This window comes from Mustela erminea, chromosome 10 (genome assembly GCF_009829155.1).
Source record: "Mustela erminea isolate mMusErm1 chromosome 10, mMusErm1.Pri, whole genome shotgun sequence".
Lineage (NCBI taxonomy): Eukaryota > Metazoa > Chordata > Mammalia > Carnivora > Mustelidae > Mustela > Mustela erminea.
Window position 1 is genome coordinate 109044599 of NC_045623.1, and position 15969 is coordinate 109060567.

Below are 15969 nucleotides of genomic sequence, written 5' to 3' on the forward strand. Positions count from 1 at the left end.
AGCTCTGGGGGACAGAGGAGCCACAGTGCTCGGCTCTGCGCACCCGCTTCAGCCACAGCACCTGTCCTCGAGCACGGGGTCCTTGTTCTGCCGCCCTGAGCTGCTCGCAGTTGTGTTAAGGCCGTATGGAATGGAAGGAAGGTTTCTCTACTTTCTTTTTCTGAATGAAAAAGACAAACTGATGAAATCGGTTTAAATTCCTCATGTGAAACTTTTTTTTTTTTTTTAAAGAATTTATTTGACAAAGTGAGAGAAGGAGAGAGAGCACAAGCAGAGGGGGAAGCAGAGGGAGAGGGGGAAGCAGGACCCTGAGATCATGACCTGAGCTGAGGGCAGAGGCTTAACCCACTGAGCCACCCAGGCGCCCCTCATGTGAAACTCTTTCCCTCAAAATGCTTCTTCGACTTGGAGATGACGGGGGGCGCTTTTGTGGCTGAACTAGCTAGCCAGCTTCTTCCCTGATTCATAGTTTCAGAGGCACGTGAAGATTGCAGGAGACCTCGCTAAAATGGACTAGGGGACTAGAGGGGGCGGTTGATCGAGAAAGCCGGTACCGCTGGGTATCTGTTGCGGGGAGAATCCGCGCCTGGAGGCCCCAGTGGGAAAAGAGGTGCATTGCATCTCCTACAAGAGAGCCAGTGCCCTAAGGTACACGACTGGCTCAGTTGATGGAGTATATGACTCTTGACCTCGGGGTTGAGTGTGGAGCCTTCTTAAAAAAAAAAAAAAAAGAAACACACACACACACACACACACACACACACACACACACACACACACACACACACACACACACACACACACACACACACACACACACACACACACACACACACACACACACACACACACACACACACACACACACACACACACACACCCCCCCCCCCCCCCCCCCCCCCCCCCCCCCCCCCCCCCCGGCGCTGGGACTCAGCCGGTGAGAAGCCATCATTACCCTGACCTCCTGCTGCCCTCCGGTGGGCTTTCGTTCCCAGCTTCCTCCTCCTCCACCGCTCCTTCCCTTTATTTGTTGGACTTGCCTGTGGTTTTACTGGGGCTGGCTTGTCCGGATTTGCAGTTCTCTGCTCTTCCCAAATAAACCCTCTTTTGGGGTAAAATAACTAGCAGTTTGATTTTCAAGGCTAACAGGTGCTCCAGCTGTCCCGTTCAGTGCGGCCCCGTGGGCCCCGGGGCAGCCAGAGCTGGCGTCTCAGGCTGCTCCTTTCTGCCGGTGAGGCCACGTGTGTGCCCCGTGGCGGCTCCGCTGAAAGGCGAGCTTCGCAGGCCAGTCGCGGAAAGGCCTGCGGAGCACGTCCCGTGGTGTCTGTCGTCATTTTCGTTGCAGCCCTGTGATGTGGGTAACTCCGTTCTCTGAGGGACTGGACTGAAAAGTGATTTGGTGTCACATTCCTAGTATGTGTCAGAACCAAAACTAAGGATCATTTTTTGATACGATCACCCCATTTTGTCATTAACAAGCCTTGCAGCGTGAATGTCCTTGTTAGTGACTGGGGTGCTGGGGGGCACCCTTGAAGTTCCGTCCCACACCTTCCTGGGGTCTTGACGAGAGGGAAGGGAAGCACGTTATGTTGCAAATGTGAGATATTTGAATAAAAAATTTGTGTTAACACTTTGACTTACAAAGATTTTGGATATAATCTGAATTAGGGCAGATCATACACTTTCAAGTTATTTAAATTTCTATGAAAAGTATTTCTAGGATAGACGTTCTAAATAAAAGCCAGTGGCAATGTGGGTCATGAAGAACAGATATGAAACTCTCAGCAGGTCCTGTCTTACTGGATTAGCTGGGCGAAGGCCCTGAGTCAGCACGGCCAGGGCTTAGCCTTGACTTTAGCAAGGGGAGGAGGAACCCGGGCCACGGAGACCTGATGGTGGGGTTGTCTGAAGGCTTTGGGAACCTAAGGATAGTGAAGAGAAAGGCAAAGTGACTCCATGTAAGTAACACTTTAAAATGTACATTTTCTTTTAACCAAAATAACGTAAACTGCGTTATCAGTGTTCAGAAAATGAAGAGGAAAATAGGACCAATACGTCTAACAAAATGCTATTAGTCTTTTTAAATGTCTTTTTTTCCACTAAAATATATATTTTAATCTTCTAAAATAGCTAAAATTAGGGACTCCTGGGTGGCTCAGTTGGTTGCGCGTGTGCCTTTGGCTCACGTCCCGGGGTTTGGGCTCCCTGCTCCGCGGGGTGCCGGCTTCTCTCTCCCCTCTGCCTGCCGCTCCGCTGCTTGTGCTTTCTGCCTTCCTCTCTCTCGCAAGTGAATAAATAAGATCTTTCTAAAAAATAGCTAAAATTATTACACAACTTTGTTTTTGTTTTAATGTACACCAGGCAATTTTCCAAGTGGTTATTCCATCTTCCTTGCTGTTCTTAGAGATACATAATAGTTCACGTTAAACATTAACGTGTTTTAACAAACACGTTATGTTTTGTTTTGTTTTTTTTTAAAGATTTTATTTATTAATTTGACAGAGAGAAATCACAAGCAGACGGAGAGGCAGTCAGAGAGAGAGAGAGAGGGAAGCAGGCTCTCCGCTGAGCAGAGAGCCCGATGAGGGACTCGATCCCAGGACTCTGAGATCATGACCTGAGCCAAAGGCAGCGGCCCAACCCACTGAGCCACCCAGGCGCCCCAAACACGTTATGTTTTAACAAAAAACATTGGGGTTTTTTTTTAAACCGAAAGTATGGACAAAACAGTGTGAATACTACTCGGTGTCAGGACCCAGATAACCTGTTAACATTATTTTAGAAAGAAAAAACACGTGTATGCATAAAAGATAGTGCGGAGAAGAGCTGCCTACCGGCCCTGCTTCGTGCTCTCTCGTGTGCGCAGAAACACCATTGCTCACGCCGGCGCACGTTTGTCCTTTCCTGTGCACAGAGAGAAAGTGCCGTCGCACATGCACTGTTCTGTACCTTGTTGATGTCATTTCCTGGGTCCTCACAGAAGAGCTTTTGGGGTGAACTTTTAATTTATGAGAATTGGGAGGTTTTTTGCTTCCTCTTAGTTCCGCCGGTGTCTGAATGTGTGCGCTCCTTGCCTGTGGGTGCCAGTTTCTCTTTGGGGCAGCACTGACTGTGATGGTGCTGTTGCCTGACCTTTAACACTCAGGCTGTGACCCCCAGGGGCGTGTCCGTTAGCTTCGAGCAGAGAGTGTACACGCACATCTCATCAAGGTGGTCCTGGGCAGCACCCACTCGGGGACAGTAAGGCCAGTGTGCTGGACACCCTGAGTGCCCCTTCATCAGTGAAAGTCTGTCCATCCATGAAAAAACTTCTTTTCCAGATTGGATTTCAGAAAATACACCTTTGACGTGGAGAATAGAGAATGTAATTTTAGAAGATTTTTAAGTGCTTAACCATGGGCTACTTTTTCTCACCAGACCAGTTGTCTAGATTAAATAGGTCTGAAAGGACTTTTGTCTTTATTGCTAGTAGCCACAGGAATACCTCTTCTCTTGAAAATGAACAGACATGGATTTTGAGTCTCTCTCTCGAGACTCCGGTGCGGACACTGATTATAGAGGGATCGTGAGTAAAGGCATTAGTCATTTATGATACTTACTGATGAAAGAGAAATAGATCTGGTTTTGTTCTCTTTGCTCATGACTGAAGATTCAAGCCAGCAAGTATTGATATTATTGCTTCTGAAATTTTATGGGGTAACTGAAATAAATGGATCTTCTCGTTTTAAACACACTCGGGGGGCACCTGGAGGACGCAAGTCGGTGAAGCATCTGCCTTCAGCTCGGGCCCCTGTAGTCGGCTTATCCCTCTCCCTCTGCCCCTCCCCTCCACTTGTGCTCTTTCTCTTTTTCTCTCTCTCAAATAAAGAAGTAAAATCTTAAAAAAAATACAGACACTTGGGTTTTCAATTAATTCATTTCTCTAGTTTAGAACAGTATAGCTGCACGATTATCATGTATATATTCTTCTATGACATGTTTAAAAAGAATATCTAACTAAAAGAAGGATTTAAACTTAAGATCTCAGGGGGTCATCCCACCTAACAATAGAATTTGGGTCTTGTATCTAAAGACCCAGCATCTCGGAAAGTACTTCCTGTTTACCTAGGTCCTAAGAGTTTGCTGGTTTTCGTCCTTACTTTAAAATTAACCTTAACTTTTTAGTGTTGAAGTTATAATCAGAAGTTATGTTTGTTGACTAAAACTAACAATTCAAGTTTTTTTTAAGATTTTATTTATTTATTTGTCAGAGAGAGCGAGGGAGCACAAGCAGGGGGACCAGCAGGCAGAAACAGGCAGAAGGAGAAGCAGGCTCCTCGCTGAGCAAGGAGCCCAACGCGGGACTCGCAGGACTCGGTCCCAGAACCCTGGGATCATGACCAGAGCCGAAAGCAGACCTATAACTGCCTGAGCCCCGCAGGTGTCCCAGTAATTTAAGATTTTATTTATTTATTTTCGAGAGGGAGGGCATGCCTGCAGATGGGAGGTGAGGCAGGGCAGAGGAGAGGGCATCTCCGGCAGACCCCCACTGAGCACGGAGCGGGGCTCCATCTCAGGACCCAAGACCATGACCTGAGCTGATACCTGCAGTTGGACGCTTGACCGACTGAGCCACCCAGGCGCCCTCCCATCTTTTTAAGAGATTTTATTTATTTGTAAAAGTAACAATTCCGTTTACCCCACGCCAACCATTAGCTATTACTTCTTTTCAGTGCTGGTTTTGGAGGGCTTGAGTGAAAGGGCTTCTTTACAGACCAAGAGCAGTTCCCTGACACGGGGCGGGGTGCAGGGTGCTGCCGCTGGCCTGAGAGCCCCCAGCGCCGCGTGACCGTGCGTGCGGCCGCGGTGGCAGGGCGTCCTGGCTGGCGGCACGCCGCAGTCCACAAACGGCGGGGAACACGGCATCCCGGCTTCCCAGCTCCTTTAGAAATTATCTGCTGTTCTCTGGGCACTGTCCTCGTTGCATACGTTACTGTCCATGGGCTGCAGCTCTGAGGCGTCTGTCCGCGCAGACCAGAGAGCACTGGCCAGTGGCGTCGGTGAAGTGTCTGCAGGGTGGCCGCGTCCACGTCGAGCTTCGGTAATGCTGCTCTTCACCAGGGAGGCTCCAAGTATCTTTGAAGCCTTCCACGTGCTTCCAGCTCCCACTTAAAGTAATGGCTTTAGAAACAACTGTTTTGGTCCAAAATATTTCTGAACTGCGTCAGCATGTATCGCCTTCCCAGAGGGGCCTTCACGTCCCGTCCTGTCCCTGTGAGGCCTTTTTTGGTGGCTCTGCAGACGGTCATTGTAGGTCAGGACTGGCGACGGGGGATTGCTTCCTGGAGGTCCTGCACGCACCCCCCTCGCCCCCTGCCTCCGGCCTGGTATTTTCGTAGCTATGAATCGATAGCACAGCTGAAGGCAAGAACTCAGAACTCAAACACACACTGTCTAAAGATACTCCTTAGTGGGAAAGATATTTTTTTTCCATCAGTAAGTTTACATCAAGTTTCTATAATGTAAACCATGTAAATTTATTCTAAATGCGTTTGTGCAGAATAGGAAGATTGACCCAGACGCGGACTCTACCACATATGCTTCCTGCCTCTCCAGTTTCCCCCAGAGAGGTTTCAGTCTCAGGAAAACAGCTATTGGGAATTAAATACCTGGTGTGTGTAATGTCAGCCCTGTCACGTTTGCATACAGTCTCCGGTGTGTGTTTGCACAGGACGTTGAGGCCCTTTGAGGAGCCATATTTGCGTACGGGCGCTCACCGTAGGCTTAGGCGATCGAGATGTTGGTAATTACAGCTTCAGCTTTGAGATCCATGGGTCATAACCACGACTGCTCTAACGTTCATGCTCTTGGTCGGAAACACAACCCCAGTTACGGCATTCCCTTGGGAAGGTAGGTCTGCTCTAACAGGGAGACTTTGAGTCTGGCTTAAGGAATGCTGTCCAAGGAGGCTGGGGTGGCAGGGCTGTTTGTTCTGAGCCTAATTCGGCCTGTTGCTGTCAGGGTGGAGTTAGTGCTGCTGTTTCTGGGACCCCATTTTGGCCGGAGAGTGAGATGTCCTGGACCAGAAGCCTGTTGGATACCACACTGAGTGCTTTCAGAATTGCTGTGTAAACATTCTAACGTCCGCGGGGCGCGGCGACGGAGTGGGTCCTGGTTTTGAGAGCATCGACGTGGTGCTGAGGTTCTGGGCTGTCCAGTTGCTGCTCTGCTGGTCTCCTGAGCAGACTTCCCCAGCGTCCGTGTGAGCTCTTCTAACGTCAGTCTTACGCTCTTGGGTTTAGAGGGAGACTCCGATCCTTCAGGAAAAATGGTGCTTGACACATTTTTTTCTTTTTCTTCCCACCACCATCTCCTGAGTGTGTATTTGCCACCGTCACTGAAAGGCTTGTGGGCAGTACTGATCGCGTCTGACCGGTCCAGCCCTTGGTAGAACCGTACAGGTTCTGGTGAGCGCTGAAGAGAAGTACTCTGACCTGTGATAAAAGAACAGCTCTCACAATGCCCGTTCCCTTTTCTCACCTGCTTCGTTCAGCTATTCAGCCATTGTTTATTAATTTTCCTTATGCTTGTGTCTGTGTTTCAGATCTCCGTTTCCTTGAGGTGGCACTGAAGAGCACTGGCACCCGAAGATGAGTGAACTTGACCAGCTGCGGCAGGAGGCCGAGCAGCTTAAAAACCAAATTAGGGTATGTAGCTACACGTGTGCTTGACTTAGTTTATAAATCATTCAAATTTCAGGTAAGATGTTACCTGTTGTGGGAAAGGTACGTTTCAGAATGACTACATGGTATTTTGGATTAAAACTGAGTTTTCACTGGAGAGGATATGCTCATGGAGCCAGAAATTTGGCCTAGGATGTGGTTTTCAGGGTTCTGTTTTCCAGTATGTCATTATTTGAATATACAGAAAATGTTTTCATAGAACTTATAAATGTCTCTCTGTGTATTTTTTCTTAACCTCGGGAATTCATTCATGACTTTTTTTCCCCCCATTCACGACATTTTCTTGGTCACTGCGTAGAGTGTGGTGTCTGCTTAGCCCTCCCTTGTAACTGTTGAGGACAGGAAACTTGTTTAATTTTGTTTTTGTTTTGTTTGTTTGTTTAAAGATTTTATTATTTATTTATTTATTTGACAGCGATCACAAGTATGCAGAGTCAGGCATAGAGAGAGAGGGAAGCAGGCTCCCTGCTGAGGAGAGAGCCTGATGCGGGGCTCGAGCTCCCAGAGCGCCCCAGCTCCCAGAGTTCTGCAGCTTTAAATCCCAGCCTGGCCAACCGCAGAGCCCCTGCACTTCTGAAAAGGCAGGGCTGGGAGGGTTCTGAAGACACGAATTCTGCTCCCCTCCCGTTTTGTGAGACAGAACTTGTAATGAACATTTTCTACAGAAACATTAAATACAAGTACTTGTTCCTGTTCTCACACTGTCCATAAGAAGACAGTGACAAGGAGGGGTCGACCCCCAGCGAACCCATTCTCTAGGACACTGAGGCAGATTCGTGTCCACTTGAAGGGGCTTCTTAAGGCCCAGCTTTCTTCAGAGCATCATTTTTTCAGTGTGTGTCTAAACAGCAGTTTATTTTTCTGAGTCTGCTCTAAGGATGGAGCTTTATCCCCTTCAGATGACCAGCTCCGTGTTCAGAAAGCCTAGTGGTAACTGGGGAAGGAAGCATCGGCATCATGGTAGCCAACTTTTTTTCTTACACCTGAGAAAAGATAATGGAATGTTTAAAGATCTATAGCCAAGAGGATACAAAGTATCTTTCAAATTTCAAATTCTAAGATTCAAAAAATCAACTACACAGGGCACCCTAGGCATCTCAGATGATGAAGTGTCTGCTTTCAGCTCAGGTTATGATCTCCAGGTCCTGGGGTGGAGCCCGGAGTTGGGCTCCTAGCTCAGTGGGGAGTCTGCTTCTCCTTCTCCCCCTCCCCACGCTCATGCCACGCACTCCTCTCTCTCTCTCTGTCTCAAATGAAGAAATCAAATCTTAAAAAAAAAAAACAAAAAAATTGGATACAGCTCAATAAAAATAAGCAAGACTTGGTGTTTTTAATGGTTTGCTCTGATCAGATTTGTTTAACATTGCCTGTCTACCTTCCAGAATATAGAATTCAGAATTTTGGTTTTCTTTCTTTCTTTTTTTTTTTTTTAAAGATTTTATTTATTTATTTGACAGAGAGAGATCACAAGTAGGCAGAGAGGCCGGCAGAGAGAGAGAGAGAGGAGGAAGCAGGCTGCCTGCTGAGCAGAGATCCCGATGCGGGACTCGATCCCAGGACCCTGAGACCATGACCTGAGCCGAAGGCAGCGGCTTAACCCACTGAGCCACCCAGGCGCCCAGAATTTTGTTTTTCTGTTTGCTATAAATTATTGTTTAGAAGTTGTTCATCATGGGTCCAGATCTGTGCATAGCAGATAAAGAAAGTTTGTGTGGGGACGCCTGGGTGCCTCAGTCGGTTGGACAACTGCCTTTGGACCAGGTCATGGTCTCAGGTTCTGGGACTGAGTCCCGCGTCACTCTCCCTGCTCAGCGAGGAGCCTGCTTCTCCCTCTGCCTGCTGCTCCCCCTGCTTTTGCTCTCTCTCACTCTCTGACAAACAGATAAAAAAATCTTTTAAAAAAAGAAAGAAAGAAATTTCGTATGGCATAGGGGAAAGACATCGAAATTTGGGGGAGAAAAACAAAGCCCGAGTGTTCACGTTGCATCTCTTGCCCCTTCGTTGTGAATTGCAGGCCGGGGCTGTCGTGTGACCACCTGTGGGATTTGAAAGTGTGAATAGAGGGTGCCTGGCTGGCACAGTCAGGGGAGTGTGTGACTCTTGGCCTTGAGATTGCAAGTTCGAGGCCCATGTTGGGTGTAGAGATGACTTAGAAAATGAAATCTTTTGGGGCGCCTAGATGGCTCCGTTGGTTAACTCCTTTCAGCTCAGGTCATGGTCCTGGGATCGAGCCCTGCATTGAGCTCCGTGCTCAGCAGGGAGTCTGTTCCTCCCTCTCTCTGCCTTCCCTGCTTATGCGCTCTCATGCTCTCTCTCTCTAAAAAAATGAAAAATAAAATCTTTTATTTTTTCTTATTTTTAATTTATTTTTTTTTAAGATTTTATTTATTTGAGAGGCATGTGCACGCACAAGTTGAGGGGAGGGGCAGAGGGAGAAGCAGGCTTCCCCCTGAGCAGGGAGCCGGATGCAGGACTGGATCCTGGATCCCAGGACCCTGAGTTCATGACCTGAGCTGAAGGCAGACCCTTAACCAACTGAGTCACCCAAGACACACCAAAAATAAAATCTTTTAAAAATAAAAATTTAGGGGCGCCTGGGTGGCTCAGTGGGTTAAGCCTCTGCCTTCGGCTCGGGTCATGGTCTCAGGGTCCTGGGATCGAGCCCCGCATCAGGCTCTCTGCTCAGTGGGGAGCCTGCTTCCTCCTCTCTCTCTGCCTGCCTCTCTGCCTGCTTGTGATCTGTCTCTCTGTCAAATAAATAAAATAAAATAAAATAAAATAAAATGGCTTTTCCCTCTGTTTACCAGTAGTATCACCACGGTCTATTGTACGATACAGTGTGAAAGTCCAGGTTGATCTTCGTATACAAAACAGGGTGAAGTTGCTTAAGTCCCATGGCTTATTTTTTCCACTTAAAAATTCTCATTACTCTTTTTTTTTTTTCCCCCAAATGAAGATTTTTATTTATTTAGTTATTTGTCAGAGAAAGAGCGAGAGCACAAGCAGGGGGAGTGGCGGGTAGAGGGAGAAGCAGGCTCCTGCCGAGCAAGGAGCCTGATGCGGGTCTCCATCCCGCAGGACCTGAGCCAAAGGCAGACATTTAACCAACTGAGCCACCCAGGCGCCCCATCATTATTCTTTTTTATAACTAAAGGCCATGTATAACATCGGTAAGAGTGATACTCAGAACTAAACGTTGAACTCCGTAGTGGACAGGTAGAAGCCCCTGTTTACAGACGTGTACTCTGGACCTCCCCTCGGCTGGCTCCTTACCCCCAATTTAGGTGCTGGCATAGAAATGCTTGATGACATGATTTTTGGTGTTTTAATTATTTAATCCATTAAGTAGAATGACTTCTCATAGGATAAAGCTGAATCTGAAATCTAGATCTTTGGCACCTTTTTAACAATAATGTCTTCGAGTATGTTTCCATGTTCTCAGTTGATAAATATTCCCTCCAGCTCCATGAAGTAACTCACAGTGAGGCAGTTTGCCCTTAAAGAATGGTGTCCTGGGGGGCGCCTGGGTGGCTCAGTGGGTTAAAGCCTCTGCCTTCAGCTGGGGTCATGATCCCGGGGTCCTGGGATCGAGCCCCACATGGGGCTCTCTGCTTAGCAGGGAGCCTGTGTCCCTCTCTTTCTGCCTGCCTCTCTGCCTGCTTGCGATCTCTGTCAAATAAATAAATCTTCCAAAAAATAAAAGTGTCCTGGGATACCCGCGTCCCCCCACCCCCACCCCCTTGAAGGTGCGGGTATGTATAAATGCTGTCATGTGGCCAGCTGTCATTTCGAAAGCAGATAATCAGATGACTGCATAATGGAAACATTTTTCTTACTAGAAATTTGTCATCATTTCCTTTGAAATTACTCTTGTGCTTAGATTTTTACCCCTTTCAGCTCTTGTCTCATTTTCCTTCATAATATATGGCTATTTTCTATATTTCCTAGGAAGTTTGATCACTTAGGAACAATAAAAACATCTTAGGTAGGGGCGCCTGGGTAGCTTCTGCCTTCGGCTCAGGTCGTGGTCTCAGGGTCCTGGGATCGAGCCCCGCATGGGGCTCTCTGCTCAGCCGGGAGCCTGCTTCCTCCTCTCTCTCTGCCTGCCTCTCTGCCTACTTGTGATCTCTGTCTGTCAAATAAGTAAAATAAAAAAGATAAAAATAAATTTTAAAAAACCATCTTAGGTAGCCTTAGAATTTCCCTTCATAGTTCTTACCTGCTGGTTCACAAGGTCATTTTATAGGTAAGCGAGCAGGGAGCACATACAGCAGCCAGACAGTCTTACTGAATTGGATCGTCTTGACTCCAGACCCTTTCCTCATAGAGCTCAGCGTCCGATATCGTTTGGCTTCAAAGCACAGTCCTTCGCTAACATGATCTGGAGGGAAGGTTCTTCAGGCTGGACACCCAGTGCTTTTTGGGTGTCTTTCTCTGGGCCCCAGGGCTCCTGGGCTGGTGGAAAGACCGCGAGGCACGCGTGCAGGCCTGTGGGAAAGTACAGGAGCCTGGGTGGGCAGGAGAGGAGGCAGCGCCCGCCTCTGCGTTTCTGCGGTGCCACCCGGCTTCCGGGGTGGCCTTCCCAGCACAGCCTCCGTTTCTGGGGGCTCCGGGGCGCGGTGCTGGTTGTCACGTGCACGGGGCGCCGCTGGGGCTCGGTTTAGCAGAACCCGGAGCACCGAGGCAGGGCCGGCGGCCCTACGCTGCGGCCGAGGAGCGGGCAGGGAGCCGAAGCCGTGCTCCTCCTGCTGCCTTTGCGTCTTGTCTGTCTGCCCGTCCAAGCGCTCGGCAGCCCGGGCTGAGGACCTGGGGTTGAGGGCGCACGAGACGCTGCTGACTTGCGCTTTGTCGCTCTTCTCTCCTAGGATGCTAGAAAAGCGTGTGCGGATGCGACTCTGTCTCAGGTAAGAGCCCTGTGCCCGGAGCCGCTCGCCTGGCCCGGGCCCTGCTCGGGGCCGCCGGCGCCTGGCGCCGGAGAGCGAGCGGTGCTCCGGCTGCGACTCCCCCCGGCCAGGGCGGACGCGCTCTGGAAGCATTTTCCTTCTAAGGCGCGGGAGGTCGTGGTTCCTCTGGGCGGGATGAATAAGCGTCTCACGAGCCTTTCGAAAGTCCGGGTGGGCAGACCCTCCGGCGGGGCCCATAAATGACGAGCTGGCGGCGCTGCTCCTAGCTGCCCCCCAGAACTGCTGCTCGGACGAGGACACGTAACATGCGCGCTCTCCAGGCAGCCCCGTCCGCTGCTTCCAGACGGTCCCTGCGAGCGGACGAGGGCGTGACCTGGTGCGGGCTCCCGCGGCTGTCACCCAGACGCCTTCACGGTGTGTTAGCGGCGTGGCCCGGCCTCAGACGTGCAGGGCCACGGGGTGTGGATCCCGCTGACAGGAGATGTCCAGGGCGTGCAGATCCGCGGGGCACGAAGTTTGTGAGCCTTTCCAGGAGTTAGGAAGGAGGGTGGGGAATGGTGGGGGTGCGGGGGGTTTGTGTCTAGGGCCACCGGTGGCGGTGCTGGGGGCCTAGGACGGCGTGTGGTGGTTGCACGGAGGTAGGAATGTGCCCAACGCCACGGGACTGTTCACCTTAAAATGCTGAGTTTCACCTCAATAAGAAGAAAGTTTTTTCCAAAGAATTAAATAGAAATGTGAAAGAAAAATTATATTCGTACTTCTCCTGAGGATGATTCAAGGTTTTACCTTGTCCCCCTGCTTTAGGGGATGCGCTTTCGTTGGGGTTAAACAGTAAGTTAAAGAGAAACTTCTACTGCATAGAATTCCTAAGTTTGAATTCTCAGATGCATTTCAAATACTTTGGGACTGGTTGGGATGATGGATGAAAGGGAGGCAGGGCGGCAGCTCAGACACGCACCCATCACTGAGGCTCCTGGCTGGCTCAGTCGACAGAGCATGCAGTTCCTGATCTCAGGGTTGTAAGTTCGAGCCCCATGTTGGGGATTTTAGTAGAGATTACTTAAAAATAAAATCTTAAAAAAAAAAAAAAACCATAAAACCTTATTGTGATACTCTTAGTTCAGCTGTCAACACGGAATTGTTAACGTCCATTTTTCACATGTTGGAGTGAATCTGCAGGTCTGCACATCCAGTTCTGTGCCATAAGCAACAACATTTCTTGTTGCTGCTGACCGTTGTCCAGATCATTGCCCAGCCTGGTCACAGTGGACAGTGTGTGAGCCGCCGGCCTGTGTTCAGTGTGACGGGGCCTGACGGGACTGTAATGCAGAAGGAGAGCAAGCCTATGAGGACTGAGGGACAGGAGGAGCTGGGCCTGGAGGAGCAGCTGGGGGGGAGCGGGAGGGACCCTCGGGGAGGTCAGCGCACCTGTGGCCCAGCACCGTGTGTGCACGTTCTGGGGAGAGGGGTTGGGGGAGCAGGTGTTGAAAAGCAGGTAGTGACAGACTCATACAGACAGTGAAAGAGAGGCAGGAGCCGCAGCCGCAGCCGCAGCGGAGAGCTGCCGAGTGACTGGCAGAAGCCGGGTGGGCATAGCACCGTGGGTGAGCAGCACAGCCAGAGCAAGGGTGGTGGGGCTGCCAGGGAGGGGGGGGAGGAGGTCTCCGGGGAGGTCATTCCACGACAGACTGTTAATTTGCCATAACTTTTATTTTTTAAGATCACAAACAACATCGACCCAGTGGGAAGAATCCAGATGCGCACCAGGAGAACGCTGAGGGGGCACTTGGCCAAAATTTATGCCATGCATTGGGGCACGGATTCCAGGTATGTGGGAGCGGGAGCAGAACACAGTGTTTGAGACGCTCAAGGGTTTTTCTGTTTTTCTGAGGAAAAATACCCTGAACTCATCTGCTGTTACTTGTAAAGACAGAGTGAAACAAGTGCACGTTGCCTGTGCACATTTGCACTCAGCTGGGCTAGTGGTACACTGTCGCTGCTGCGGTGCCCTCCTCACGTTTGTGTGAGCTGTGACCCCCGCCCCTGACCTTGGCTCTCCCAGCTCCACTGTTCTGTGCCTGTGTGACCTGGGGGAGGTGCCAGGGCTCCTTGCCTTTGCGGCCTGTTCCGCATGACTCCTTGGCCCCTACCTTCTTGTGGTTTCAGCGTCCTGACTCAGGGATCATACACCTGTAAACCTGCCATGTGGGGAAGATTAAGTGTGTTCAGCCTTACAGCAGCGACTAAAACATCCTAAGTGCTGTGCACAGATTTGCTGCTGATTTTCTTGGAGCCCACAGGAGACGTGGGGAAGTGCGTGTCTGAGCTGCTGCCCTGCCTCCCTTTCATCCATCATCCCAACCAGAAAGTGCCCCTCGGGCACTCATTTATTTTACTTTAACTTCTTCCCCTTGTTTGGACTTTTCCACTCTGGGTGGCTCATCTCCATCGCGTCCTGGGTCCGTCCTTCCCTCCCCTCTCCTGCAGCGTCACTAGAGTGACGTCTGTTGGACTGTGTCTGTTAGAGGCTGCTGGAGAGTTTGTCTCTTCTTTCTTTGCCGCCTGAATCACTGAGCCGCATGCTTGCGACTTGGAGGCTACAGCACGCTCTCCCAGACACCTGATGCGTGATTCTCAAAGAGCCTTTCTTCGAGGAGCATTATTTTGTGTGTCAGAGAGGAATTGCTTGGTTTTCTCTTTGTTCATGAAATTGTCTGCTTCAGAGTGTAAACAGCTACAGAACAAAAGAATCTATCTTTAGTTTGTTCTGCACGCTGTTCCGTACAATTTCAAATGCAAATGAGCGCTAACTTCGATCATTTTAATGACAGCAATAATCAGAAAGACTAGGAAAGGGGAAGGCAAGAAAAATGCCCTCGCTCCTCAGTCCGCCTTGGAATTTGTTATCAACAGTAGACCGTGACCAAATGGTACGTTGCCTCCAGGGCTTTTCCTCCACCTGTAGGAACAGCAGTGTCCTTCTGGGATAGGACACTTGATAGACGCTGCGGCCAGGCTGTACTCAGAACCTGGCACTCAGGAGTCCAGCACTTGGAGCCTGGTCCTTGGAGCCATTCGTGGTCGAGGCTCCCCGTAAGCCATTCACTCTCCTGCAACAGCCAGGCTGTAGTTAGGGGAGTTGCAGAGGTGACACGTCCCTTTTCCGAAGGGTCCCTGGGAGCACCAGATCACCTGCAGGCAGCTATGGAATGAGAACCGGAGCCCAAGGTGAGGCAGGAGGGCTCAAGCTGGACACCAGACCGGCTTCCCGCAGCCGCTGTGTGCACGCTTTGTGCTCTGCCTGGTTCAGACACACTGTGCTTTGAGAGCCTCAGAGTTAGAAGGAGGAGAAGCAAGGCCTGAGTGAGTAGCACGAAATTCAGGTTCCCGGTCACCCCTCGAAGAAGCAGTGACATGAAAGACCATGTGGGAGGCTGGTGTGGGCGCCGCGTGGTCCTGTTCTGTTTCCGGGTGGGGCGGTGGGGATGTGTTTTTTAACTGCCTTTGAAACTGCACCGTTAGGTTGCACAGTGTCCTTCTGTGGGGGCCCGGTTTTGTGATCTCAGACAAAAGAAAACAAAAAATCATATTCAGGAGGATCTCTGCTATTCCGAGCCTTTGAGATACTCTCTTTTACTAGTTAGCCATATTTTCTGAGTAGGTAAATTTTTGTCTCTTTGAAGTCCAGAATATTTGTTCTTCATGATTCAAGGCTAATTCATGATTTCCAGTTATCTTACCGTGTTTGTGTAGCTTATAGATGTTCTCAAACTGCTGTGCTGATTAGCCGTTTCGTTTTCATAACTGTAGGAAAGCCCCCAGTGAGAGGTCTGTGCGTGTGTGCCTATCAGTGTGTATAATGTATACATTTATGTTTATCAACAGAATATGTTCATTTATACTTTACAACATTTGAGGGTCTCTTTCAGTTACATGAGTGAAAGTGAAACTTTTTCTGCCCTTTCTCAGTTCTTCTGAACTCTTGTTATAATTGAGAGTCAAACACAGTTGGCCCGGCTCGGCCTGAGAGCCCTCCCTCCTCCAAGCAGACGAGGGGCTGGAGGCATTTGGATGCGGGCCTCTCTTCAACCTCTGTCCTCCGCTCGCTGGAGCCTCGCTTCCGTGCTGGCTCTTGCCTCTGTTCTGGGTGGGCGGTGCCTCACCGTAACAGGCCCGGGAATAGCTGGAAGCTCTAGGGCCGGAGTGAACGCAGTTCTCCAGCAGTTGTCCTGTCTCGGATCAGGAAGTGTCCTCTCTCACCTTCTGGGGGATCATCGGACAGCTTAACGTTTCTCTAGCCCTGGGCGAGTCAGCAAATACTAAGCTCTCTGACCAGGAGACTT

At 49.8% G+C, this 15969-nt stretch overlaps 1 protein-coding gene across 2 annotated transcripts in view; it reads left to right on the plus strand.

The window, feature by feature from the left end:
- Positions 1-15969, plus strand: part of GNB1 (G protein subunit beta 1) — an 87844-nt gene that overhangs the window by 52008 nt on the left and 19867 nt on the right. For both annotated transcript variants that reach the window (XM_032361066.1, XM_032361068.1), the window contains exons 2-4: positions 6584-6686; positions 11588-11626; positions 13347-13453. In XM_032361066.1, the coding sequence (XP_032216957.1) occupies positions 6630-6686; positions 11588-11626; positions 13347-13453 (203 nt within the window). In that variant the 5' untranslated portion in view covers positions 6584-6629. The remainder of the gene's footprint in view (positions 1-6583; positions 6687-11587; positions 11627-13346; positions 13454-15969) is intronic.